The 27348-nt window shown below is 72.3% G+C and overlaps 2 protein-coding genes across 2 annotated transcripts in view; one reads left to right on the top strand and one right to left on the bottom strand.

The window, feature by feature from the left end:
• FASTK (Fas activated serine/threonine kinase) overlaps nt 1–8240 on the top strand; it is a gene marked incomplete at its 5' end in the record, with an annotated part of 8857 nt that extends 617 nt beyond the window's left edge. Inside the window, 7 exon segments of the mRNA XM_082044640.1 lie at nt 90–380; nt 488–647; nt 1251–1342; nt 1667–2109; nt 2113–2267; nt 2411–2525; nt 8005–8240. Coding sequence (XP_081900766.1) covers nt 90–380; nt 488–647; nt 1251–1342; nt 1667–2109; nt 2113–2267; nt 2411–2525; nt 8005–8091 — 1343 coding nt within the window. The 3' untranslated portion in view covers nt 8092–8240.
• Nucleotides 8241–8448: 208 nt separating this feature from the next.
• On the bottom strand, nt 8449–27206 carry SLC4A2 (solute carrier family 4 member 2). Its single transcript, XM_082045707.1, has 24 exons — nt 27066–27206; nt 26303–26377; nt 20778–20921; nt 17325–17493; nt 16710–16945; nt 16143–16267; nt 15778–16001; nt 14836–14972; nt 14538–14718; nt 14332–14467; nt 13934–14117; nt 13718–13832; nt 13385–13569; nt 13095–13308; nt 12791–13015; nt 12071–12219; nt 11270–11464; nt 10957–11208; nt 10762–10851; nt 10363–10529; nt 10009–10262; nt 9636–9805; nt 9071–9244; nt 8449–8997 (listed from the first exon to the last, which is right to left on the bottom strand). Exons 3-24 carry the CDS (start codon nt 20835–20837, stop codon nt 8917–8919), a joined length of 3723 nt encoding a protein of 1240 aa, XP_081901833.1. The 5' UTR covers nt 20838–20921; nt 26303–26377; nt 27066–27206; the 3' UTR covers nt 8449–8916.
• Between the last annotated feature and the right edge of the window lie 142 nt (nt 27207–27348).

Here is a 27348-nt window from a genome sequence, read left to right as displayed (position 1 = left end):
GGTGGATGAACCATCCCTGAGACAGCCCAGGCCAGGCTGGACGGGGCTCTGAGCACCCTGAGCTGGTGACGATGTCCCTGTCATGGCAGGGTGGCACTGGGGGCTGGGAAGGTCGCTTCAACTGAACTGTTCTGTGATCCTGGGACTCCCTCTCCTGCCACAGGTGATCCAGAAGCTGGTGTTTCCCTTCAGCCGCATGAATTACCGCCCGTCAAACCACAGCGAGCTGTTCCCCAAGCTGGAGGCCATCCTGGAGCAGAAGGCCGGCAGCTCGCCCCTGGCCACCGTCAACATCCTCATGTCCATGTTCCAGCTCAGCCACTTCCCCCAGACCGTCCTGCACCAAGTCTTCTCCCCGGCCTTCATCACCAACGTCATGAGTACGTCGGGGCTGTTAGACGTGGGGTGGGTTTGGGAGCGTGGGACCGAGCGCGCTCCCAGGGCCGGCTCGCGGTCGGTGCCGCGGCTGAGCGGCCGCGCCCCGCAGGCAGCCCCTACGCGCTGATCGTGCGCCGGTACCTGTCGCTGCTGGACGCGGCGGTGGAGCTGGAGTTCCGCGAGTACAGCGGCCCCCGCCTCGACCCGCGCTACCGCGTCCTCATGTTCGAGCACGCGCTGACGGCCGACGAGGCCAACAGGAAGTACAGGTGAGCGCCGGGCGCCGCGGCGCGGCTGGGGCCGAGCGGGGCTGCGGGGCACGGGCTGTCACCCTGCTCGGGGGGGCCCGTGAGGGTGGCGCTGGGGAAGGTGGAGGAAGTCCCTTTGGAAGTGCTCGTACGTGGAAACACCTGCTGCACTGTGGGAGTGCTGCTGTGGTGGTTTTGGGGAGGAGCTGTGTGCGTGCCTTGCAAACTTCATTAACATCCGTAACCCGAGCTCCGAAGCCTGTAGAGGAGCAGTGAGGATTGTAGAGTCATTTAGGGTAGAAGAGCCCCTCGAGGTCATCGAGTCCAACCATTCCCCCAGCCCAGAGACTGACCTGTGTCCCTGAGAACGTCATGTCCGTCTGTCCAACACCCACTGCCCTGGCAGCCTGTTCCAGTGCCCGACAGCCCTTTCCGGGCAGGAGAACGTGTGTGGGGCAGCAACATCGGGAGCTTTTCTGCCGAATGAGCCGAGCGTGTGCCCCCTTGCCCCACGGCTCAGGGCTCTCCCGGCTCCCAGGGCCCACACCCCATGCAGCTGTTTGCAGGGGGAGGACGTGGGGGCCGCGCGGGTCCCCGCCGCCCCTCTGACCCCTTTTCCCGCAGCTACAAGGGGCTGGTGGCCGAGGCGCTGCGGCAGCTGGTGGGGGAGGAGTGCTACCGGCAGGACGAGGTGCTGCCCCCCGGCTACTGCACAGGTCAGGGGGGCCCTGCCCGGGGGCTGGGGCGGGGGGCTCGGGGCGGCAGGAGCCCTGCAGCTGCCTGGCTGCGCGGGGGGCGGCGGGCGGGGGTTATCGAGGGCAGAACTAGATTTGCTGCCTTGTCACCACCTTCCCCATGCCACCGCGTCCCCGGTGCTCGAGGACGGAGCTCACCGAGCTGGTGGCTTTGGCGGGGGGATCCCTGTGTGCCCCATCTGCTGCCCTGGCCGTCACCGTCCCCTCGGGGCACGTGGGGTCCCCGAGCTGCTGTCCCGTCACCGGGGGTCTCAGGGCCGGCTCTGACCCGTGTTCTCTCCGCAGACTTCCTGCTGTGGATCAATCGCTCGGGCACCGTGCTGCCGCTGTCCCGCGTCCCCGCGGCCGCCAAGGCCCCCCCGCCCACACCGCGGCCCCAGGCGCCGCCGCCCTGCGCTCCAGCGTCCTGGCGCTCACCTCGGACTTGCAGGACTTTGCCCCGTTTGCCGCGGAGGCGCCGGGCAGCCCCCGGGAGAGCGGCCTGGCCGGGCGGTTCCTGCCCGCGCTCTGCCCGGCGCCGGGGGGCCCTGCTACCAGCCCCCTCGGACTATTACTGCGGGCTGGGCAAGGAGCCGGCCCTGGAGAGCCAGGCAGCCCCACCGAGGGCCTCCCCGCGCCCGCCGGCACCCCCGACTGCTCCCCCCGCCACAGCTCCGCCGCCACGCTCTTCCAGTTCCCCATCGGCAAGATCCTGGAGGAGGAGGAGAGGAGGAAAAGGCTCCCGGACATGACCCCAAGTGCTTCCAGGGGGCACAGGCTGTGCCGGAGAAGCCGGGGGAGAGGAGCCCCCCTGCCAGCGAGGCCGCCGGCCCCCCACCCTCGCCGTGCCGGCCCAGCCCCAAGCGGGGCCGGGAGAGGGGCTGCAGGGAGCCGAAGAGATCCAGAGGTACCGAGCTGGTTCCCCCGCACCGTCCCTGGGTGCCCTGCCCCTGCCAGCCCCTCACGGCGTGGCTCCCGCAACCTGCTGCTGTCCCGCCGCGGGTGGCGCCGCCGCCGGCGCTTTGTGACGCTGTCCCTCTGTCCCTGCAGGGTGGTGCTGTCGGTCAATGACAAGTGGCACTATTGCCAGAACTCCGACATCCTGGTGGGCTCGCGAGCCATGCGGGACCGGCACCTGCGGCTGCTGGGCTACTCCCTGGTGCAGGTAAGGGGCTGCTCCCCGGCAGAGCCCGTGCCGTGCCGTGGCTGCGGAGCTGCCGTGCCGGGGCTGGGGGCGGGCGGCCGTGGCGCTGCTCACGGCACCTCATCCTCACGGCTCATTCTTGCCCTCCCCAGCCCAGGAGTTTTTCCGGGTGGCTGGTGGGCAATACCAGCCCCGGCGCCCTGGTGCAGGCCAGGGCACGGCTGCGCTGTCCCTGTCCCCCGGCTGCGGGATCCCCGGTGCAGGCGGGGGGGACGGGGACGCCTGCTCCTCCCGGCCCGGCAGGCACAGCAGCGGCGGCGGCCGCAGGGTGGAAATGGCAGGGGCTGTAGCTCAGGGTGACACCCACAGCGTAACCTCGGCCATCGGCGCTGCCGCGTGCCCTGTGCTGGTGCGGGCGAGGGAGCCGAGGTCCCTCCAGAGCCAGTTTTGGAGCCCTGGCTGCTCCGGCGCAGGCTCTGGCTGGGCTGCGGTGAGAGCTGCCAGCGGAGGAGCCCTCGGGGCTTCACCGCCCATGCAATTGGCTTGAGGTTTCTTGGGAAACTTCAGATGTTGTTTGAAGGTGTGCAGCTTCTGTGGGACTGTTTGCGGGGTGGTTCTTAGCTGGAGGATAGATCTTTCTGCAGAAAACAACCCAGAAACGTGGCCTCTTGGCCTTGTTTACTGCGGCCATCCCACTGCCGTCCCCTGCTGTGCCGCGCGCCCGGCTCTGCCGGAGCTGGCCTTGGAGACGCTGCCCAGCGCCGTGTCCCCAGACGCTGGCAGGACACAGCAGCTGGTGGCACGAGGAGGGGTCCCTGGCACAGCTCTGGCTGCGTGCCTGGGCTCCGGTGTGCCCTGGGCTGAGGACGTTCGGCACAGCCGCCTCCACTCCCAGCTCTGTGCCTCCAACAGCCACCCGGCCTGCCCGCCCTGCGCCCAGTGCACCTGCGCTGGGACCAGCCGGGGCTCCGTGTCCTGTCCCCAGACAGCCCTGGTGACTGTCACCGCTGGGCCTGCGGGTCAGGGCTGCTCAGGTGACCCCAGCGCAGGCTCTGGGGAGCCGGGCAGGCTGGGACGGGGGGCCCGTGCCGGGGCGGGGGCCCGTGCCGGGGCGGGGGGGCCGTGCCGGGGTGGGGGCCCGTGCCGGGGCGGGGGGGCCCGTGCCGGGGCGGGGGGGCCGTGCCGGGGCGGGGGGTCGTGCCTCTCTGTTGTTCTGCTTCTCGTGGGAGATTTGTTTCCTCTTTCGACACCGTGCGGAGCCGCAGGGCAGTTGTGGCTGGTGGGGCCTCTGGGGACTGTCCCGTCCCCCTGGTCACCCAGAGCTGCTGCCAGGGCCATGTCCAGTGACACACTCTGCGTGTCCCTGTCTGTCCAGAGCCCAGCGCTGCTCACTCCGCGTGTCCCTGTCTGTGCAGAGCCCAGCGCTGCTCACTCCGCGTATCCCTGTCTGTCCAGAGCCCAGCGCTGCTCACTCCGCGTGTCCCTGTCTGTGCAGAGCCCAGCGCTGCTCACTCCGCGTGTCCCTGTCTGTGCAGAGCCCAGCGCTGCTCACTCCGCGTGTCCCTGTCTGTGCAGAGCCCAGCGCTGCTCACTCCGCGTGTCCCTGTCTGTGCAGAGCCCAGCGCTGCTCACTCCGCGTGTCCCTGTCTGTTCAGAGCCCAGCGCTGCTCACTCCGTGTGTCCCTGTCTGTGCAGAGCCCAGCGCTGCTCACTCCGCGTGTCCCTGTCTGTTCAGAGCCCAGCGCTGCTCACTCCGTGTGTCCCTGTCTGTGCAGAGCCCAGCGCTGCTCACTCCGTGTGTCCCTGTCTGTGCAGAGCCCAGCGCTGCTCACTCCGCGTGTCCCTGTCTGTTCAGAGCCCAGCGCTGCTCACTCCGTGTGTCCCTGTCTGTGCAGAGCCCAGCGCTGCTCACTCCGTGTGTCCCTGTCTGTCCAGAGCCCAGCGCTGCTCACTCCGCGTGTCCCTGTCTGTCCAGAGCCCAGCGGTGCTCACTCCGTGTGTCCCTGTCTGTCCAGAGCCCAGCGCTGCTCACTCCGTGTGTCCCTGTCTGTGCAGAGCCCAGCGCTGCTCACTCCGCGTGTCCCTGTCTGTGCAGAGCCCAGCGCTGCTCACTCCGCGTGTCCCTGTCTGTGCAGAGCCCAGCGCTGCTCACTCCGCGTGTCCCTGTCTGTGCAGAGCCCAGCGCTGCTCACTCCGTGTGTCCCTGTCTGTCCAGAGCCCAGCGCTGCTCACTCCGTGTGTCCCTGTCTGTGCAGAGCCCAGCGCTGCTCACTCCGCGTGTCCCTGTCTGTGCAGAGCCCAGCGCTGCTCACTCCGCGTGTCCCTGTCTGTGCAGAGCCCAGCGCTGCTCACTCCGTGTGTCCCTGTCTGTGCAGAGCCCAGCGCTGCTCACTCCGCGTGTCCCTGTCTGTGCAGAGCCCAGCGCTGCTCACTCCGCGTGTCCCTGTCTGTGCAGAGCCCAGCGCTGCTCACTCCGCGTGTCCCTGTCTGTGCAGAGCCCAGCGCTGCTCACTCCGCGTGTCCCTGTCTGTGCAGAGCCCAGCGCTGCTCACTCCGCGTGTCCCTGTCTGTCCAGAGCCCAGCGGTGCTCACTCCGTGTGTCCCTGTCTGTGCAGAGCCCAGCGCTGCTCACTCCGTGTGTCCCTGTCTGTCCAGAGCCCAGCGCTGCTCACTCCGCGTGTCCCTGTCTGTTCAGAGCCCAGCGCTGCTCACTCCGTGTGTCCCTGTCTGTTCAGAGCCCAGCACTGCTCACTCCGTGTGTCCCTGTCTGTGCAGAGCCCAGCGCTGCTCACTCCGCGTGTCCCTGTCTGTGCAGAGCCCAGCGCTGCTCACTCCGCGTGTCCCTGTCTGTGCAGAGCCCAGCGCTGCTCACTCCGCGTGTCCCTGTCTGTCCAGAGCCCAGCGGTGCTCACTCCGTGTGTCCCTGTCTGTGCAGAGCCCAGCGCTGCTCACTCCGTGTGTCCCTGTCTGTCCAGAGCCCAGCGCTGCTCACTCCGCGTGTCCCTGTCTGTTCAGAGCCCAGCGCTGCTCACTCCGTGTGTCCCTGTCTGTTCAGAGCCCAGCACTGCTCACTCCGTGTGTCCCTGTCTGTGCAGAGCCCAGCGCTGCTCACTCCGCGTGTCCCTGTCTGTGCAGAGCCCAGCGCTGCTCACTCCGCGTGTCCCTGTCTGTGCAGAGCCCAGCGCTGCTCACTCCGCGTGTCCCTGTCTGTCCAGAGCCCAGCGGTGCTCACTCCGTGTGTCCCTGTCTGTGCAGAGCCCAGCGCTGCTCACTCCGTGTGTCCCTGTCTGTCCAGAGCCCAGCGCTGCTCACTCCGCGTGTCCCTGTCTGTTCAGAGCCCAGCGCTGCTCACTCCGTGTGTCCCTGTCTGTTCAGAGCCCAGCACTGCTCACTCCGTGTGTCCCTGTCTGTGCAGAGCCCAGCGCTGCTCACTCCGCGTGTCCCTGTCTGTGCAGAGCCCAGCGCTGCTCACTCCGCGTGTCCCTGTCTGTGCAGAGCCCAGCACTGCTCACTCCGTGTGTCCCTGTCTGTGCAGAGCCCAGCGCTGCTCACTCCGTGTGTCCCTGTCTGTGCAGAGCCCAGCGCTGCTCACTCCGCGTGTCCCTGTCTGTGCAGAGCCCAGCGCTGCTCACTCCGTGTGTCCCTGTCTGTGCAGAGCCCAGCGCTGCTCACTCCGTGTGTCCCTGTCTGTCCAGAGCCCAGCGCTGCTCACTCCGTGTGTCCCTGTCTGTGCAGAGCCCAGCGCTGCTCACTCCGCGTGTCCCTGTCTGTCCAGAGCCCAGCGCTGCTCACTCCGCGTGTCCCTGTCTGTGCAGAGCCCAGCGCTGCTCACTCCGTGTGTCCCTGGGGAACTCACCCTGCCCGGGGAGATGATTCCAGTGGCCGATTCTTCTCCCTGGGGAGAGTTTCCCCTGGTGTCCGGTCGCAGTCTCCCCAGCCGTCACTCGTACCCGTTGCCCCTCGGCTTTGCCAGGGGCTCCTTGTCCCACGGGTCTCCAGCCGCTCTGCAGCCACCTCTGCGCCCGTTGGCGGGTGGCTCTGCCCTCCCTGCTCTCCTGCGCCAGCCCCGGGCTCGGTCTCAGGTCACCTGGGTGGCCCCTCCCTGTCCCCTCCAGCCCGTCACAGCCCGTTTTTTGGCTCCCTCCTGCTGCTCTCGGTGTTCCTGGTGCCACCAGGATGCTGGTGGCCCTTCCCATGCTGGTGGCCATGGTTGTGTGTCTCTCGGGACCCCCCGTCCCCTCGTGCCGGTGCTGGTGTGCAGGGTTGTCCCTGCCCCGGCGCAGGACGTGGCCCTTCCCTGGGGACGTTCCTGCTGGTGTGTCCCTCGTCACCCCCGTCCCGCGCTGCCCGCAGCCCCCCGGGGGCGCTGGTCCCCCGTCCCGTCGCTGGCGAGGGCGCTGCCCGGAGCTGGCCCGGTGCCGCGGTCCCGCTGCAGCTGGAGCCGCGCGGCTGTTCGCAGCTCGTTGACCCGGCAGCTCAACCCTCCTCGCAGTTAATTTACGGCTCCTCTGGCCGCGGTGTTGCCGTGTCTGGCAGCCGCGGGTGCGCCTGTGTGACCGCGCCAGGCCGGTTGCGCGGCTGTCACCGCGGGTTTGTCACTGAGCGGGGCTTCTGCCAGGAGAGCCGGCTCCTCCGGCACAGCCGGGGCTGCGGAGACACGGCGGGTCAGGGAACCACAGAGGCTGCTGTGGGAGGGACCTTCCAGCCCCCAGTGCCCCCCCTGCCATGGCAGGGACATCGACACCAGCTCAGGGTGCTCAGAGCCCCGTCCAGCCTGGCCTGGGATGGCTCAGGGATGGTTCATCCACCCCCTCTCTGGGTACCTGGGCCAGGCTCTCACCACCCTCAGGGCAACAATTCCTTCCTCATGTCCGGCCTGAATCTCCCTCCTTTAGTTTAAACCATCACCCTGTCCTGTCACAACAGGCCCTGCTCAAAGGTCTGTCCCCATTGTTCACAAGCACGGAAAGGCCGCACTAAGGTGTCCCGGAGCGTCTCTTGCGCAGCCGCACGCCCCGGCTCTCCGGCTGTCCCATGGCAGAGCTGCTCCAGCCTCGGCTGTGGCTAGAGAGCAGCTGTTGGGAGGAAAGTGCCGGCTGGGTTGTCCCCGAGGTGCTGAGGGGAGGGACAGGGCCTGGGCACAGGTCCCCTCTGCCCCCCGGGCTGGGCCGGGGCCGTGTTTGGCTCTTCATCCCCGTGGTGCTGGTGATGGGCTCAGGGTCGCGGGGAGGCTGGAGCAGCCGCAGCCCCGCGTGTCCCCGCCGCGGTGGGGATTGGTGCCGGGGCCGCTGCGCTGGGGCTGAGCTGGAGGGGTCGGGGGACACGGCGCAGGGGCTCATCTGCCCCTCCTGAGCCCCCGGCGGGGACCGCACCGTCCTGAGCCTCGCCCTGGGGCTGCCCCGGGCGGCACTGGGCAGCGCTGGCGGTGCTGGAGGCACGGGTGGGATGGGTGGCCATGGCAGATCTGCCCTGACGTCCGTCTGTCTGTCTGTCCGTCCAGCTGCCCTACACGGAGCTGGAGAAGGTGAGTGGCATCGAGGAGGCCAAGCACTACCTGCGGCAGAAGCTGAGGGAGCTGCGCTTCTGAGGGACGGACGGACGGACGCCCGACCCGGCAGGGGATGGAGCGGGGGGCACGGAGCTGCCCGGCCCGGGGTGTGGGGCTGGGCCGTGGGGCTGGGCCGTGGGCACCCGCTCGGGGCTGGGGGGCGTCAGGTATTTATTGTGTGACGGGGGGAAGGGGTGACGGCTGGTGCGCGGGGGAGCGTGTGGGGCTGTGCTGCTGGGGGTGGCACTGGGGGGTGTCCCTGTGTCCCCACGGCTGCCGGGAGGGAGGGAGGGCTGGGCCTGGCCCCCGCCCCGCGGGGTCTGGGGGTGCGGCAGTTTGCACAGGGGAATGGGGCAGCGGGTCGACTTTACAATAAAACTGGTGAAAAGTGTGCAAAGTCCTGTCGCTTTATTCGTACAAGGCAGCGCCGGCGAGCAGCCCCCGGCACATGGTGACTCCGGCACGCGGTGATCCCGGCACGCGGTGATCCCGGCCCCCCGGCCCTGGGGGACAGGCCGGTGCAGCCCCCAGGTGCAGGGTGCTGCTGCCCCCGCACCCCTGCTCCTGATGAAGCTGTTTATTGCCGTTTAACTTATGTTAAATAAAACAGGGTCAGATTTAGGAAACACCTGATTGTCTGGGGGGGGCTGGGCAGGCAGGACCTGCAGCTCTGCCGGGGGGTGACCGGGGGCTCTGCCCCGCGCCCCGGTCAGGACGGGCCCGGGGGCCCCTGTACCGCACGGGAGGGCCGGGGGGCCCGGGGGCCAGGCTGGGCGCTGGTGTCTCTTTGGCAGGTGTCCCCCCCGCAGGCGCGGGGACGGGGCCGCCCGGCCGTCCCCACTGCGCCGCGGCGCTGGCACACGCTCACACCGGCATCGGCATCTCGTTGTACTCGTCCACGCCTTCCCGCTCGTCCAGGATGGGCTCGGCCTCGTCCGCGTCCAGCTGCGGCACAGCGGCTGAGCGCCGGCACGGCCGGGCACCGGCACCGGGACGCGGGGCGGGCGCGGGTACTTACACACTTCATCTCGCGGTCCGTGAAGATGCGGCTGAGCAGGCACATGCGGAGCGGCACGGTGAGGATGAGGATGAAGGGGAAGGCCAGCGAGGCCACGGTGGACATGACGGCCCAGAGCACGGCCAGGCACGCCAGCTGCAGCGCCGTGAACAGGTGCATGCGCAGCGTCCGCACCTGCGGGGACAGCGCCGGCGTGGGGACAGCGCCGGCGTGGGGACAGCGCCGGCGTGGGGCCACCGGCCCTGCGGCCCCCACCCCACACCGCGGTGCAGCCCCCACCCCACACAATGGTGCTGCCCCCCATCCCGCACAGCAGTGCTGCCCCCCCACCCCCCACTGCGGTGCAGCCCCCACCCCACACCGCGGTGCAGCCCCCACCCCACACCGCGGTGCTGCCCCCCCACCCCACACCGCGGTGCTGCCCCTCCCCGGGGTGCCGGGGCCCCAGCCCCACTGGGGTCTGTCAGCCCTGGGGGGTCTGTCCCACAGCCACCCCAGTGCCCCACGCCTGAGGGTGCCCCAGCCGGCTGCCCCACCCCAGGGTCCCATCCCAGGGCCCCCCAACCTTTTTGACGTAGGGGACGTCGGGGTGGTGCTTGGGGGGCATGAGCAGCAGCTGCAGCCGCTCGTAGAACTGGATGCCGTTGAGGGAGGTGACGCCCATGTAGAGGAAGATCCCGAAGAGCACGGCCAGCGGGATCTGCCGCAGCAGGTCCCCGATGACGATGGACAGGCCTGGCGGAGCGCGGCGGCGTGGGGACGGGGCCCCGGCCGGGCCACAGCAGCCCCTGCCCCGTCACCCGGGACGTGGGGAGGGTCCTGCGTCGCCGCTGCCCACGTGGGACAGGATGGACGCGCCATGCGGCCAGGGATGGGGGCACCCAGCTCCTGCGGGTCCCCCCTCTCACGCTCCCAGGATGGAGCGCGGCTGCACCTACCGACCAGCACGGCCACCAGCAGCCCGGTGACGCGCTGCTCCTTCACCTCCTGGATCTTGGGCTTGTCCCCGGGCGCCACAGCCTTGCTCATGACGGTGAGGGCGTTGGCGTGCGTGACCGAGCGCACCGTGGCCGCCGCCAGCCACGGCAGCCCGAACAGCGCGAAGAAGCCGCCCATGGCCACGATGAGCAGGAGGTCAAGGTGGAACCCGGAGCCCTTCTGCAGCATCCGCTCCTTCTTGCTGATGATCAGCCTGGGCACGGGGGCACACGGTCGGCACGGCCCGGCACAGCCCGGCACAGCCCGGCACAGCGCAGCTCGGCACCCCCTGCCCCCGTGTGCCCCTGGCTCACGTGGTGATCTGCGTCTCCATGAAGATGAGGATGAAGACGAGGATGGCAGGGAGGCCGCTGGCCACCATCATCCAGACGGGGAAGTCGCTCTGCTCGCCCAGGGGGTTGATCACCCAGCCGCGCTTGTCCGGCGCCGTCACCGAGAACCCGCTGGGCACGCTCAGCTTCTGTGAGGGGGCGAGCAATGCTGGGGGGGGCACCGGCTCTGCCCCCCCGTACACAGCTCCCCGGAGCGAGGGTGACACGGGGGGGGGGCAGCCCCAGGAGACCCAAAGGGCTCCTGGCGAAGCGGTGGCAGCGGTGGCAGAGCAGACGGTGCCACAGGCGCGGGGACGCGCTGACCCGCAGCCAGGACGGGGAGCAGGACCGGAGCCCCTGGGGGCGGCGGGGGGTGCTGACCTGCGTGTACGTGTCCTGGATGCCGTAGTCCACCAGCACCATCACCAGGATGGCGATGGGCACCCCGAAGTCGCCGATGAGCCGCCGGATCTGGGGGGAGAGCGGGGTCAGCCCAGCCCCGGCGCGCCCCCCCGCCCCCCCCCCAAAGCTGGGCTCACCCGGGCCCCGCGCCGCCGTCCCGCCTGCCCCACGCACCCGTCCGGGGAAGAACCGGCTGTTCTTGAACTTGCGCAGGAAGAAGGCGATGAAGAAGGTGCCGGCCATGAGCACCAGCGACAGCAGCGCCGTGTTGGGCTGCCCCGTCACCTTGGCCGCGGCGCGGGCGGCCGTGCCGTTGGCCGGGGCTGTGCCGTTGGCCGGGGCCGCGCTGCCGTTCCTCCACGCCGCCTCCGTGCCGGCCGTGCCGTTGGCGCGCAGGCAGCCGTGCAGCGGGTGCTCCTGGAAGATCTGCGGCAGCGCGGGCTCGGCCCGGTCCCGCCGCCCCCCCGGCCCCCCGCCCCCCGCTCACCTTGGCCAGCTTGGAGAAGGTCTCGTAGATGAAGATGAGGGAGATGAGGAAGGCGAAGATCTCCTGGGTGAAGCGCGACACGAAGCGCACCAGGAAGCTGCCCTCGAAGGCCACCATGACCAGCACGATGAGGATGAGCCAGAAGCCGATCCAGACGCGCCCCACCAGGTACTCCAGGTCATTGGACGTGCAGAACTGCCGGGCCGTGCAGACAGACGGACAGAGGACCAGACGGAGGGACAGGGGCACAGACGGAGGGACAGAGGCACAGATGGAGGGACAGGAGCACAGAGGGACAGACAGGGGCACAGAGGGACGGACAGGGGCACAGACGGAGGGACAGGGGCACAGACGGAGGGACAGGGGCACAGAGGGACGGACGGACAGAGGCACAGACAGAGGGACAGAGGCCCAGAGGGACAGAGGCCCAGAGGGACAGAGAGAGGGACAGAGGCACAGACGGACAGATGGACGGACAGAGGCACAGAGGGATGGGCAGAGGCACAGAGGGACACATGGACGGACACACAGACAGAGGGACAGATGGACGGACGCACAGACAGAGGGACAGAGGCACAGACAGACAGATGGACGGATGCACAGACAGAGGGACAGAGGCACAGACAGACAGATGGACGGATGCACAGACAGAGGGACAGAGGCACAGAGGGACGTGCAGATGGACGGACGCACAGACAGGGACAGAGGCACCGACAGGTGTCAGCGGGGCAGAGGCCGCCGGTGGGCCGGCAGCCCCGCGGGAGCGGGCGGTGTGAGTGGCACGGCCGCTCCCGCGCTCACCGTGAAGAACGCCTCCTCGAACACCAGCAGCGGCCCCGAGAAGCCGATGACGAGCAGGGGCTGCGCGCCCAGCAGGCAGAACAGCACGCCCTGCAGCGCCGTGGAGATGATCAGCTCCGACACCCCGATCAGGTCCTGCGTCTTCTCCCCTGCGGGCGGGACGGGCTCTGCATCCCGCGGCTCTGCATCCCGCGGCACGGCACCCCGCGGCTCAGCATCCTGCGGCACGGCACCCCACGGCACGGCACCCCGCGGCACGGCACCCCGCGGCTCTGCATCCCGCGGCACGGCACCCCGCGGCACGGCACCCCACGGCACGGCACCCCGCGGCTCTGCATCCTGCGGCTCTGCATCCCACGGCACGGCACCCCGCGGCTCTGCATCCCGTGGCACGGCACCCCGCGGCTCTGCATCCCGCGGCTCTGCACCCCGTGGCACGGCATCCCACGGCTCTGCATCCCGCGGCTCTGCATCCCACGGCACGGCACCCCGCGGCTCTGCATCCCGCGGCACAGCACCCCGCGGCACAGCACCCCGCGGCTCTGCACCCCGCAGCTCTGCACCCCACGGCACGGCACCCCACGGCACGGCACCCCGCGGCTCTGCACCCCACGGCACTGCATTCCGCGGCACGGCACCCCGCGGCTCTGCATCCCGCGGCACGGCACCCCGCGGCACGGCCCGCGGCCCTGGCGGCTCCCTCCCGCAGCCCCCGCTCACCCAGCAGCCCCCCGAAGGTGATGGCCGGCGACAGCGCGGCGAAGTAGATGAAGATGATGGCGGCGATGCACTGGGGGTCCAGCGCGTCCCTGAAGTCGCTCAGGTACTTGGGGTAGCGGCGCCGCACGTCCCGGATCAGCCCCCCGAAGGGCCGGCCCGTGCGCCGCAGCGGGTCGTCGTCCTCCTCCTCGCCCTCCCCTTCCACCACCTTCAGCTTCAGCAGCGCTGCGCCGCGGACAGACGGACAGACGGACGGTGAGACCCCGCCGGCCCGGCGCCCCCCCCCGGTCCCGGCGCCCCGCACCTTTCTCCTCGGGGGACTTGGGCTCCAGCAGCCCCCGCCGCTCCTGCTCCTCGCGCTTCTTCAGCATCTGGCGCTGGAAGTGGGCGACGCTGCGCAGCAGCTCCTCGCCCTGCACCTCGGAGGGCGGCAGCACCACGCTGCAGTCCAGGAACTCGTTGATGGCGGTCAGGAGGTCGTGCCGGTCGTCGGCCAGGTACGCGGCCTCGTGGAATTGCTGGCGGGACCAGGGGGTCACCGGTGGGGTCACCGACCCCCGCGGGGCACGGCGCCGGCAGCGCCGCGGCACTCACCTTGTCCGACATGAGGGTGGAGATGGAGCGGCCGATCTCGTGGTAATCCATGTGGGTGCTGCTGGGGCCCAGCAGCACAAAGAGGAACCGCACGGGCACCGGCACCTCCAGCACCGAGTCCAGCTCCACCGCCTCCCGCAGCCGCACGAAGGCCATGGTGGGGTGGTCCAGGAACTCCACGCAGCCTGGGGGGTGCGGGGGGCGCAGGGGTCACCGCAGGGCACAGGGGTCACCATGAGGCACGAGGGTCACCACCAGGCACGGGGGTCACCACCAGGCACGGGGTCACCGCAGGAGCCCCCCATGCCATCCCCAGCCCCCACCCCTCCGTACCGACAAGCACCACGGTGGCCTCGGCGTTGTCCGGGATCTTCTCCAGCAGCTTCAGCTCGTGCTTGGACTTGGAGCGGGTGATGCCGGCCGGGGGGGTGGGGGTCAGGACCTCCCTCTGCGGGACAGCGGGCAGGTCAGGGCCCCCGGCGGGGACGAGCAGCGGGAGGCGGCGTGGGCAGGGGCTGGGGCCAGGGCGGCTGCGGGAGCCGCGCTCACCTCCCGCTCCACGTCCACCCGCGTGTCGTGCTCTGCCGCGTGGCCGGCGATGAGGGGGTCGGTGACGGCCGGCTCGCCGCCCTCGGGCACGTGGTTGGTGCTGTGGTGGTGCGTGAGCAGCGAGCCCAGGCTGCCGGCTGAGATGTTCCGCGGGAAGGAGAAATCCTTCTCGTCGCTCGGGTGGCTGCGGGACAGAGCCGGGGCTGCCCGAGGTGGCACCGGGAGAGCGGCCGGCAGCCCGGCACGGCCACCCCCGCCACCGCGCTGCACATCGGCAGCCCGGCACGGCACCCCCACCACCGCGCTGCACATCGGCAGCCCTGCGGCTGCGGGAGCACAGCCCGGGGCTGGGGGAGCAGAGCCCGGTGTGGGGTCCTCAGCTGCCATCCCGCGCTCACCTGTGCTTGAGCAGCAGCGCCCGCAGCACGTTGGCGCGGTCCTCGGCCCGGATCTGGTCGGTGATCACCATCTGCTCCACCACCTGGTGAGCCACCCCCGGCAGCGTCTTCTGGTCCAGGTCCAGCAGCACGGCCCCTGGGCGAGCGAGGGGGTGAGCGGGCCGGGACCCCCGCCCAGCCCCGCGGGGCTGTCCCCGCGTCCCTACCGTGCGCCAGGGTCTTGCGCAGCTCCAGGAGGCTGCGGAAGGACAGGGAGGCCACGTGCGGCTTGCCCCAGCGGTCCGTCTCCTCCTCCACGTCCTCCTCGAACTTGATCCAGCGCGCCGTCTCCTTCCACTGCAGCTCCTGGTTCTTGTCCACCACCAGCTCGTTCAGCTCCACGAACACCTGCGGCACGGCCGGCTCAGCGCCGGGACGCCCCACGGCACGGGGGTGTGTGTGACACGCACCCGCCCACCGCCCCCAGCCGCTCCGCTGTGCCGGGACCCCCAGCCCGTCCCCCACCTCGTGGGGCTGCCGGTCCTGCTTGCGCTGCCGCGTGCTGGGCTCCTTGTGGTCCTTGCTGACGTGCACCACCTGCGCCTTGGCGCTCTTGCGCACCAGGTGCCGGCGCACCCCCGGCACGTCCTCGAAGCGGTGACCTGCGGGAGACGCGGGGACAGCAATGGCACTGTGTGCTGAGCTGGGGGCCCCGGCCCGGGGGCTGGGGGAGCTGCGGGCTGGCGGCCTGGCTGGGGCAGCGGGACCCCTGGGCACGGACAGTCACAGCCCCGGCGTCCCCGGTCACGGCCCGGTGGCTCTCGGCGGGGGGACGGGGTCTGTGTGCTGGTGAGAGCCGCGGCACCCGGGGCATCGCCCGGTCGCTGCTGCTGCAGGCGGTGAGGAGGAGCCGAGGTGGCTCCTCGCACCAGGTCCCCTGTGTCCCCGTGCCAAGGGCAGAACCCCAGGGAGCCCCGAGGCAGCACCCCCGCCCTGGGAGGCCCTGACCTGCAGATCACCAGGGGCTGATGAGCACCTGGGGCAGGCACCGGCACCACCACCGCTCCAGCCACGCGGGCACTGGCACTGGCACCACCACCGCTCCAGCCACACGGGCACCGGCACCAGCACCACCACTGCTCCAGCCATGCAGGCACCGGCTCCAGCCGCGCTCCAAGCAGATGTGGCCCTGGCCTGTCCCCAGTGCCCAGAACGTGTCCCCTGTGGCTGTACCGAGCACCTGGAGCGGGGCCAGAGCCGGCACCCGGCCCGGCTGTGCTGTGACCATAGGGTGACCCAGCACTGCCAGTCCTGGCACCGCCAGCCCCAGCACCACCAGCCCCGGCAACACCAGCCCCGGCAACACCAGCCCTGGCACTGCCAGCCCCAGCACCACCAGCCGCGGCTCCTGCTGTGCCAATGCCACAGCCAGCACAGCCCCCGGGGGCAGGGTGCCCCCCACTCAACTCTTCATGTAGTCCAGGTCGGCCGAGGCCAGTGTCTGCGCCTCCGACTCGTCCGTCGGCATCTTCTGGTAGCGGGCCTGCTCCGCGCCCGTCATGCTGCCGATGCGCCGCCGCTCGTGCAGGTTGTAGCTGCGGTGCCCCGGCTGCGACTTGGCCGCGGGGCGACCAGGGGAGCCGGCCTCGGCGGCCGCCCCCTCCACCAAACCTCCCTCCTCCGCATCGGGGCTGCAGGGCAGGCGGCGCCATCAGACCCGAGCCCCCCGAGCCCCCAGCCCTGCGGGGGGCACCGGGGGCTGCCCAGCCCCGAGAGCCCAATCCAAGCCGCGGGGGGTGACCCCGGCACCGCCCGTCTCTGTCCCCGCTCACCTGCCTGCCCGCATGTCCCTGGGGGCCGCGGACCCGCGGGGCTCGGGGGGGGAGCCGGGCAGCGCCGGGGGGGCCACGGGCTCCTCCGCCCGCCGCTCGGTCACCTCGTCCTCCTGCAGGAAGAACTGAGACGGGGCACGGGAGGATCAGGCTGTCATGGAGCTGTGTCCCGTGTCCTCTCCAGCCACCCGCCCCGAGAGCCCCCACAGAATCACAGGATCATTGTGGTTGGAAAAGCCCCTCAAGATCATGGAGTCCAACCATAACCCACCCAGCACTGACCCATGTCCTGAGAACCTCATGTCCGTCTGTCCAGCCCTCCAGGGATGGTGACTCCAGCACTGCCCTGGGCAGCCTGTTCAATGCCCCACAGCCCTTGGGGGAAGAAATTGTTCCCAGATCCAACCTCACCCTCCTCTGGCGCAACTTGAGGCTGTTTCACCCCAAACAAACTCGGGCAGTTGTGAAGGTGACAGCAGCAATGCCGTCCGATCACTCGCAGCACGCGGCTGCTCTTCTCCCGGCACACACACATTCTTTCTCACGGGACTCCAGCGCCGCCCTCACCTGCACGGCCTCGGCCGCGCCGGGCTGCCCGAGCTCCTCCGCCGACCGCTCCGTGTCCGTGTCGCACGCCTCGTCCTCATCCTCTTCGGCCTCCTCGATGGTGGGGGTCTCTCCGGGGACAGAGGCGCGGCGGCGCTGCTTCTTGCCTTTCTTCAGCACCCCCTTCTTGCGGCGGACGTCGGGGGGCAGGTGCGTGGAGAGCGGGTGGTGGATGTGGTGGGACGACTGGCGGTGGTCTGCAGGACAGGCAGGCTTGGCGCCCTGCCCGTTCCTGCCCGTTCCTGCCCGCTCCTGCCCGTTCCTGCCTGCTCCTGCCCATTCCTGCCCGCTCTTGCCCATTCCTGCCCACTTCTGCCTGCTCCTGCCCGCTCTTGCCTGTTTCTGCCTGCTCCTGCCCGCTGCTGCCTGCTCCTGCCCGCTCGTGCCCGTTCTTGCCCGCTCCTGCCCACTCCTGCGCGCTCATGCCCGTTCCTGCCCATTCCTGCCCGCTGTTGCCTGCTCTTGCCCACTCATGCCCATTCCTGCCCGCTTGTGCCCGTTCTTGCCCGCTCCTGCCTGCTTGTGCCTGTTCCTGCCCACTCATGCCCGTTCCTGCCCGCGCCCCTGCCCGCTCACACTCGAAGTCCTCCTCGCCGTAGCTGCGCCCGGCCTCCTCGGCGTTGCGCGGGTGCGTGTCGCTCAGGATCTCCTCGAAGCGCTCCACGCCCAGGGCCTTGTTCAGGTCCTTCTCCTCCTCCTCCTCCCCGAAGGCGGGCGAGCCGGCGCCCGGCGCCTCCTGCTCGGGCTGCGGGCGGCACCGGGGCTGAGCGGGCACCGGCACCGCCGGCACCGCCACCTGCCGCGCCACCGGCCCTGCATGGCGGCTCCGCGGTGCCCCAAAGGTGCCGTGCCCAAGGGACATGCCCACCCGCACCGTGGGCCGTGCACCCTGGCTGTGCCCCGCCAGCACCCACCGTGCCATTGGCACCCAGCGCAGCCTGCACCCCCAGCCCCCGCGCTGCGCTCCAGTGCCGCGCCCCGAAATGTGCTCGGTACCCCCAGTGCCCCGGTACCCCGGGCAGCTCCGACCCACCACCCCCAGTGCTGTGTCCCCAATGTACCATAGTGCCATGTCCCGGTGCTGTGCCCCCCATGTACCCCAGCTCCGTGTCCCGGTGCTGTGCCCCCCATGTACCCCAGCTCCGTGTCCCGGTGCTGTGCCCCCCATGTACCCCAGCTCTGTGTCCCAGTGCTGTGCCCCCCATGTACCCCCAGTTCCATGTCCCGGTGCTGTGCCCCCTCACATGTGCCCCCAGCACTGTGCCCCACTGCTGTGCCCCCCATGTACCCCAGGGTCCCGCTCCCCCCTCGCTGTACCATGGGGCCACGTCCCGGCCGTGTCCCCCGGCCCCCTCCCCCGCGGTGTCCGTGCTGCTGTTCCCCCCCCAGCACTGTGTCCCAGCTGGGGGTGCTGGGGTGCAAGGGGGGGTCGCTGGGCTGGGGGGCTGCAGGTGCTGGGGGTTCCGGGGCGCAGCGGCGCAGGGAGGGGGTCGGGAAAGGGATGGGGCGCGGGGCCGGGGGCGCGGGGCCGGGGGTGCGGGGCGCGTCCCCGCCCGGCCGGTCCTACCTGAGTCATGGCGGAGCCGCGCTCCCGCCGCGGCTCCCGCAGCGCTTTATCGGGGCGGCCCGGCCGGGGATGGGGGCGGCGGGGGGGGCGGCGGGCCGGGGGGCGGCGGCTCCTTCCCCGGCCTCACCAAATATTGACGGAGCCGCCCGGCGCCCGCCTCAAGGTGACAGCGGCTCGCAGAGGGCACCGGCTGCGCCCGCAGCATCGGGCTGCGCCGGCCCCCCGGCCGAGCCCCGGCCCCCCCGGAACGCACCGACGCTCCCGGGATGCACCGACCCCCCCGGAACGCACCGGCCCGCCGGGAACGCACCGACGCTCCCGGAATGCACCGACCCGCCGGTAACGGCCCGCCCCCCCGGCACTGCTCGGCCCCCCCGGCACTGCACGGCCCCCCGGCACTGCTCGGCCCCCCCGGCACTGCACGGCCCCCCGGCACTGCTCGGCCCCCCCGGCACTGCACGGCCCCCCCGGCACTGCACGGCGCTCCCGGGCACTGCACAGCCTCCCCTCCGGCACTGCTCGGCCCCCCCGGCACTGCTCGGCCCCCCCGGCACACGCAGCATCCGCCCGGCGATGCACGTTTCCCAGGAATGCACCGGCTCCGCTGGCGGCCGCATGACGACCCCCCCGGTGCGACACCCCCCCCGCGGTGCTGCGTGGGTCGGGTCGGGCAGCACTGACACCCCCGGGCTGCACTGCCCCCCCGTACCGCACGGCTTCCCCCCGCGGTGATGCCCACAGCACTCAGCCAAGGGACAGTCCTGCCCCATCACCCCCATCACCCCCAGGGGACAAGCAGGACGGTGCCACCCAGACGTGGCAGGGGCCGGGGTGGGGACAGGGACACCCAGGCGCTGTCCCTGCCAGGACACCCCAGGCACCGGCATGGGGGTGCCAGCCTCCCCAGGGACACCCCGGCCCCTGCGTTGCTGCCCCACGGCACTTGCCTGTCCCTCCGCCCCCCGCCCAGCGCATCCCGTGCCAGGCGCTGTGTCCTTGGGCTGACCGTGGTCCCCCCGCCCCACCACGCAGTGACCCCCAGGCCCTGCCGGGACACGGCCCCACGGAGGGGGACAGGGAGCAGGCAGACCCGCGACCCCCTCACAGCCGGCACCGAGGCCACCGCGTGACGGCAGCGTCAGGCCACGTCCTCCGCCCGCATCCCCCGCTCCCCACATCCCCTCCCTGTGGCCCCCGTGACACCCCGGCCCTCCCAGCCCTGTGCCCGCAGCCCCGGACACCCCCGCTCCATCACCCTGCCCAGCCACTCCCACGGCACCTGGTGATGCAGCCCCGACCCCAAAGCTCCGCGTCCCAGCCCCACCGCCCCCCTGCCCCTTCCCAGGATCCTGCCAGCCCCGAGTGACCTCGGGCTCCGCATCTGCCGCCCGTGCCGCGACCACACCGCGCATCCTGGCCCCCGGTCCCCGGCACACACACTGACCCTGCCCACGGTGACACCCGGGACCCCTCACCAAACCTGCCTTGTCCCCTGCCCAGTGTGACCGAGCACCCGTGTCCCCACGTGTCACACCATGAGAGTCAGTGGGGCTGAGCGGCTCCGGAGCCGGCGCCCTGTTCAGGGCGATGCCCCATGTCCCGGTGTCCCCGGCGCTCTCCTTCACCCGCGGGACACCCACGCTCTGCCAGGCCCAGTTCAGCCCCCGGGACAGGTGGGGACGGGTGCCCTCAGTCGAGTGCCAGGGACACGAGGGTCCTGCCGGCCCGGCAGCCCTGGCGAGGCCGCGGCTTACCCGGGAGCCCAGCAGGAAATCCATGGGTGGCAGCGCCGCCGGGAAGGGGCCGCAGGTCCCATTCCCGGTCACGTGTGCGGCAGCGGGGACTTGGCAAACGGCAGTGGCGCAGTGTGACGCGAAGGGTTAATCATTAACTCCGCTCCCAGGCAGCCCCACGAGGGCCATGCGGCGCTGGCACCGCTGGCACAGCACATGGCGGGGGAGGCGAGCGGCACCGGCAGAGCCGGTGGCCCCGGCACAACGCGCCCCGGCAGCACCTGCCGCAGGGGCACCCGCCGCCCCGGTGTGGTTGGTTCAGCCTGCCCTGGGCTGGCTGCGGTGGGGCACGGCCCTGCCCCACGGCCGCACAACGGGCACGTGCCACACTGTGCCACCGGCACCCACAGCCCTGCCCCACGGCCGCACAACGGGCACGTGCCACACTGTGCCACCGGCACCCACAGCCCTGCCCCACGGCCGCACAACGGGCACGTGCCACACTGTGCCACCGGCACCCACAGCCCTGCCCCACGGCCGCACAACGGGCACGTGCCACACTGTGCCACCGGCACCCACAGCCCTGCCCCACGGCCACGCGATGGGGCCCAGCCCGTGGCACAGCACGGCGGGAGAGCCGTGCCGTGGCACCCTGCGCGGCTGGGCAGCGGGTGCAGCTCCCAGGCCCCCCCAGCCACAGGGTTGTGCCCACCCCGCAGTGGCACTTACGCTCTGGAAGGCGGAGGAGACGATGTGGTGGATCTCGGAGGACACCGGGGAGTGGGTCATGGTGCTGGCTCGCGCCCCGGCACGGCTGCCTTAGCCCTTCTCCTTCTCGCGGGGGCTCAGGGGACGCTCTCGGGGCAGCATAACCTGGGGACAGAGCGGGGTCAGGTGCCAGCCGTCCCCTCCCCCGCACCTCCAGGGGCGCGGGCAGCGCCGGCTCCGCGCTCGTTTGTCTTGGCGGCCAGTGGGAGCGGGAGAGCTGGGGCCAAGACAAACGCCAGAGGGAGCGGAGCCGGGGCAGCGGGGGGCCCAGCCCCAGCCCCCCGGGCGGGACCCTGCGCAGGCGCCGGCGCCGCGGGGCGCGGGCAGGGAGCCAGGCCGCGGGGGCACCGGCTTCGGGTGCGCCCGCAGGCACACCCAGGGACTGATCCCCAGCACCCCCATCCCCGCCCCCCACACCTGCCCACCGGCCATCTTCACCCCACACTTGCCCCTCGGCAGCTCCCCGTGCACCAGGCTGACCCCTCCGGCACCGGCGCGTGGGTTTATTGCCGCGGGAGGTGGCCCCACGTGACGGTGGGACCGGGGAGGGTGGTGACGGATGACTGCGTCTCACATGGGTGGCTCACCATCCCTGTCCTCGTCACCGTCACCATGCAAGCACGGTGGCCAGGCCACGGTCAGGCTCGAGGAGCCGCGGCCTCGGCAGCCGCTCCCTGAGCCCGGCAGCAGCACCAGATCGCGCCGTCTCCGGGGTCTGGCGCTGCCCAGCTCCGGCTGCTCCCTGATCGCGGCTCTGCAGCGGGGCCGGAGCCAGCACATCCACATTCCAGCCCAGCAGCGCGGATCAGCCCACCCGGCACGCCGCGCCCCGGGGCGCCCGCCAGGCCGCGGCCGCAGCCAGAACTGCCCCACCGCGCCAGGCACGGACCCCATCCCTCGCACCCAAAGGGCCGGCGCGTCGAGCCGGCAGCCGGCACCACCAGCGCCCTCGTGCCACCCCGGCCACGCTGCGGGGGCCCCTCCGGCATCGCGCCTGGGATGAGCTGGCAGGACAGTGTCCCCGTCCCACCCATCGCGGTGACGCGGTGCTGGGCCACCACAGCCGGCAGGTACCGGCGCTCCGGTGCGGGAAGGCGCTCGCCAGCCCTAAGCAGCTTTTTGGGTTTAATCCCGTTGGTAGCTCACGGGGATTAGAGCCCCGGGAACACACTGGGATTGTTCTCGGGAACACCGTGCTGGGAAGGGCCGGAGTGCGCTCTCACCAGCTGCCGGCATGGGGAGCCCCTGCCAGCCCCGCACCCGAAAACGGGGCTCCTGCCACGCGGCCCCGGGCTGTGGCAGGTGCCGTCGCGGAGCCAGGGGGCCAGTGCCAGCGCGGGCGAGCTGCGGTGCCGGGCCCGGCTGGGCAGGGGACACACGGCACCTGGAAGCTGGTGGGCTGACCGGGATGGAAAGGGTGACAGGGATCGGGGGGACAACTTCTGCTTTCCGCGGTGGTGGCTGAGTCAGCCGGCAATGGCTCAGCGGCTCGTGCCAGCGCTGCCGAGAACGGCCCGTGAGCCCCGTTCCCCAGGGTGCTGGGACAGGGGGACAGAGGGGGACGGGTCTGATGAGCCCGGTGCCCGGTGGCCACGGGGCAGCCCCGCTGCAGCTCTGCCAGTGTCGGCACTCGGCACCGCGCCGCCGGTGTGGCACGGCTCCAGGCACCAGCACAGCTGCGGGGCCACCAGCTCACCCCGCTGTGGGACCAGCACAGGGCTGGGGTGCCAGGGCCATGTGCACCAGCTGTGCCGGGACGGCAGCCCCGCCACAGCCAGCCCCGCACGTGGCCTCCCCGCGCCGGCGCTGCCGCACAATGGCCCCTTGTGCCAGGGAATAGGCCACTCCGATAAGCGGGGCAGGTCCGCGATACGGCCACGGGCTGCCAACGCCGCGCCGCTAATTACCGGCTGGCTCCGATCGGCGCCTGAGCGCGAGCCGGCTCGGCGGCTCCCACCGGTGCCGCGGTCGCATTCCTGGGACCGGCCCCGGCCTGCCCGCCTGATCCGCTCAGCAGATTAGCGAGCCCGGCCCCGGCCCCACGCCCGCGCCGTGGGGGCTGCCCCATGGGGCGCACGTGCCCCAGCCCTCTCCTGTGCCAGGCCCCACCACCGGCACCGCCGGCACCGCACAGGCCGGCGGTGAGCAGGCAGCAGGCTGAGCGAGGCAGCCCTGATGTCAGCCCTCTGTGCCCAGGACGGCCGCATCCCAGGAGCCCGCACACACCAACCGGGGCATCCCCATCCACACCAACCAGGGCATCCCCGTCCACACCAACCGGGGCATCCCCGTCCGCAGCACTGACCCGAAACCCCGGCGGGGTGGGGATGGGGAGCGGGGGAACCCCGGGACAGCAGGGCAGCCAGAGCCCGGCTCCCATCCCCGGTGCCGGGGCTGCCGGCAGCACCGTGCCGCCCTGCGCCATGTCACTGGCTGCAGACGGGCCGGCAGCGGCAGTGCCGGGAGCGGGTCCTGCTGCGAGGTCGGTGCGCGCACACCCAGACACACGTGCCACACATGTGTGTGCCGCAGAGGCGAGGCAGCGGCTGAGCGCCGTGTGCCCGGCCAGCAGCAGGAGCCACGCGTCCCGGTTCCGCCGTGCATCGCCCAGCTGACAGGGCGCTGACAGAGAACACCCGTCCCGCAGCAGCTCTCCTGCTGGCAGCACCCCTGCGAGTGGCTTGTGCCCAATTTCCAGGCAAAACCGCGGCAGGGAGAGCCTGGCGCAGCTCAGGCCGTGCCCGTCATGCAGCGATGCTGCACTGGCACCTGCCTCCCCCGCAGGTACAGGAGCTCCCCGTGCTCCCTGCGCTGGGGACACCGACACGGGACACCCGCCCGGCCGCCAGCACTCGCCGTCCTGCTGCAGCGCAGGGTCCTGGAGCACCGGAGCAGGGGAGGTGCGTGGCCGTGGCGCACAGCCACCGCGGGTGACACTCACACGGGTGACACTCACACAGGTGACATGCACACAGGCGACACCCTCTGCCTGCAGCCCAGCAGGATGGGCCCCCCCGTCACCCAGAGCAGCCGGAGCACGGCCCGCACACAGCGCCCAGGCTGGGCGCCACAGCCAGTGCCCGCCACGGCTCCTGGGCCGCGGTCGCCTGCCCAGGCCAGCCCTGGCACCAGCACCGATCCCGGCGCTGCCCCCGGGGCTGCGCCAGCACCTGCTCCCCAGGGCCAGCGCCCCGAGGCCGAGCCGCACCGCGCAGTGTCCCGGCTCCCCCGCCACGCTCACCTGGCTGCCCCGGGACATCCCGGGAGGTCCCGCTGCCCCCAGCGCCTCCCGGGTGCCCCCCCGGCAGAGGGGTCCGGGGGAGCCGTGTCCCCCATCGCCCCGGTCCCGGCGGGGTGCAGGGCCCGGACACGGCGCTCCCGGCCCGGCAGAGGTTTGCTGCACGCTGCAGCTTCAGCAGCCGCCACCAAAAATATCCTCCCCCCGCCCCACGACCTCGAAACCGCCGGATCCGGCGGATGAATCACGGCCCCGCGCCCCCGCCCACGCCGGTGCCACCGCTGGGGACCTGGGACCGGCCCCGGGGACTCGGCGGGCAGGGGCTGCCCCGCGGGCTGCGGCCGGCGCTGTGCTCCCCGCACACCCCGCGGCCCCCGGCGCGGCCCCGCCAGGACCCCCGAGCAGCCCCGGACCCCGGGAGCGGCTCTTGTCCCCAACCCGGCCCTGGGCAGAGACATGGAACCGCTGCCCCGCCGCGGCCCCGCCGCCCCGTGCCGGGCTCCGGGTGCCGCCCCGGGACACCGGACCCGAGCCCCGGCACTGGCGGCTGCCATGTGGGGCTGCCTGCTCCCCGGCCCCGGCACGGGCTCTGCCCCACTCACCCCATCGGCCCGGCAAGGCTGCGGCTCCGCCGCCCTCCCGCTGCTGTCGGTGTCCGGGAGGCGGCCCCGGCGGCGCGTGTCCCCGGGGACAGGGACCGGCCCCGGCGGGAGGCGACGCGGGGCCCCCGGCACGGCGGGACCCTGAGCCAGCGCGGCCCCTCCGGTGGCTCCGCCGCGGGCCGGGGCCGCCGCGCTCTGCCCGCCGCAGCGCAGCTGCCGAGCGCCGCCGGGAGCTTTTATACCGGAGCGAAAGAAAAAACACGGCGGCGGCGGCAGCGAGAGCCTTTGTTCCGGAGAGCTGCACCAGGCCACTTTATCCAAACACAGCGCCGGTGCCAAGTCCTGGAGCGGCTCCTCGGGCAGCCCCACCTCCGCGCCGCGGCTCCCGCTGGGCACCGGGGCCGCCAGCGGCGGGGACGGGCCGGAGCCAGCGCAGCGGCCGCGCTCGGGCCCCGCGGAGCGGCTGGTGTGGGGCCAGGGGGACATGGGGGGCACGGGGGGACACGGCCCCGCAGCCCCAGGAGCGCAGGCAGGAGCAGGCGCCGGGGGCTTTGCGGGTGCCCGGGGTCCCGCGAGGGGACAGGCGGTGGGACACGCTGGGTGGGGGTCGTGGAGCCGGGAAGGAGCTGGGGGCAGCCTGTGCCCCCCCGCTGGCGAGCCCCAGCGCGGCGGCCGCGGGCAGCCAGCCCGGTCCCCTCTAATGACAGGGCTGCGCTGGCGGGGCCGCCCCGGGGACTGCGGCCGGGCCCCCGCATCCCGCAGCTCGGCGCGGGGGCCCGGCCAGGCGGCGGTTCCCACGGCCCCTCCCGGGGACAGTGCAGAGGAAGGGGGCGGCGGGAGCGTCCCCCACCCCATCCGTAGGGCGCTCCCGACACCCCCGTCCCCTGCAACGTCCCTGCCGGCCCCGGGGAGCCCCGAGCCCACCCTGGGACACCGCAGTGATGTGGGGCAGCACCCAGGGCTGGGGAGCAGCGAAGGGGCCGCGGGACAGAGCCTGCCCGGCGCAAGCCCTGCCCGGGCTCGGGGCCAGCCCTGCTGCTGGCCCCCGGTCCCGGGGAGGCCGGGGGGCCGGGGGGGCCGGGCGGAAGGGCGGCCTGCGGGGCGGCGCGGTGCCGGTGCCAGGAGGTTGTTAGCCCGATCACATCCCGCGCTGCTGGCAGGCGCTTGAAGCCGTGCAGCGACCCTGAAGGGACCACAGCAGGACCCCGCAGCCCTGGGGGCGACACAAGCCCCCTCCCACGCCCCCGAACAACCCTGACACCAGATCAGAGAACACGGGGGCCCCTCTGGCACGAAAGGTGTGTGGCAGCCCCAGCCCCCCGGGGACCAGCTCTGCCCACGTCCCGGCCTGCACCGAGTGGCTCAGGGGAGGCCACTGTGTCCCCCGGGCCCCGCCGTCCCCCCTGCCCCGGGGACCAGGCCCAGGGCAGCTCGGTTGCCACGGTAGGGCTGTGGGAGCCCACATCAGCACACGAGTGGGAGAGCAGTGGGGCTGGACCTGTGCCTGGCGTTGCTCAACCCCTGGCAGCGTTTCGCAAGCGGGCAGTGCTGCTCGCACCCAGCATGGCGCGCGGGTGCCGGACGGCTGTGCCGGGAGCTGCCAGGGCCACGTCCCCGGGGTCGCTCCCCAGCCCCGTGTTTCTCACCTGCCGGAGGTCACTGCGGAGCTCAGGAGCCGGGAGGGAAGGGCATAGAGCTGCCTCGTGTCGCTCCAGCACCTACTGGGAAATAAAAAGATGACAAGGGCTGAAGCGCAGCGCCAGCGTGACCCCGGGGCTCCCACCTCCCGCTCGCCGGGGCCCCGAGAGCCGCGTCTGGCACAGGAACGGTGTCCGAGCCGCGCAGGAACCCCCACCCGCGGCCCCGGCCCCGGGGGCGCCCCCGGCGGGGACAGCGGTGGCGGGAAGGGGCTGAGGTGCGACATCCCGGGCGGCAGAGCTGCGGGACCTGGGCGGGCGGGCAGGACCAGGGTCCCGGGGGAGTCCCGGGGAATGGCGGCAGGTGGGGGGGCTGCACCCGCCCCGGCCGAAGGAGCCGGGGGCCGCGGGAGCGTGCGGGGGCAGCACGGAGCTCCCGCGGGACACAGCTCCCCCTGCCCCGGGCCCCCTCATCCCGCGGCCGGGCCCCGCAGCGGGTCGCCGAGGTGGCAGCGGGGAAAGCGGGTCCGCGGTCGGGCTGGGACGCGGCACCCGGGAGGAGCCGCCGCGGGTGCAGCGCCCCGGGGTCCAGTCCCGTGGTGTCCGCACGGGACGGGACCGGAGCGGCGGGCGGGGGCGGGCGCCGGGAACAGCGTGCGGGGCAGCGGGGAGGAAGCGGGACACGGCACCGGCAGCACCGAGAGCGGACCGGACCGGGTCAGCCCCGCCCTCTCCAGCTCCCGCCAGCGCGGCTCCGGCTCCCGCCGCTTACCGGAGAGTCCCGCCGCGCCGGGCGGGTCTGCGCGGCCCCGACGGGGCGGAGCGGCAGCGGGAGCGCGCCGGGGCGGGGTGAGGCGGCACCGGGCGGGTCCGTACCGGTCCCAGCACAGTCCCCGGCGTGCGGGGTCGGCGTTCCCCCGCGGGCCCCGCAGAGGACGCGGCCGCTGCAGGAGCCGGTGCCGCGGTGTCCCGGGGCGGGGCGAGCGGACCCGGGGATCGAACCCGGAACCACGGCGGGTGGGCGGGCGGGCGAGGAAGGTGCGGCCGGGGGCGTG

Source organism: Streptopelia decaocto, assembly GCF_964273445.1.
Source record: "Streptopelia decaocto genome assembly, chromosome: 2".
In the NCBI taxonomy this organism is placed as follows: Eukaryota; Metazoa; Chordata; class Aves; order Columbiformes; family Columbidae; genus Streptopelia; species Streptopelia decaocto.
The sequence above is the reverse complement of the archived record's forward strand: the minus strand, read 5'-3'. Positions and strand labels throughout refer to the sequence as shown.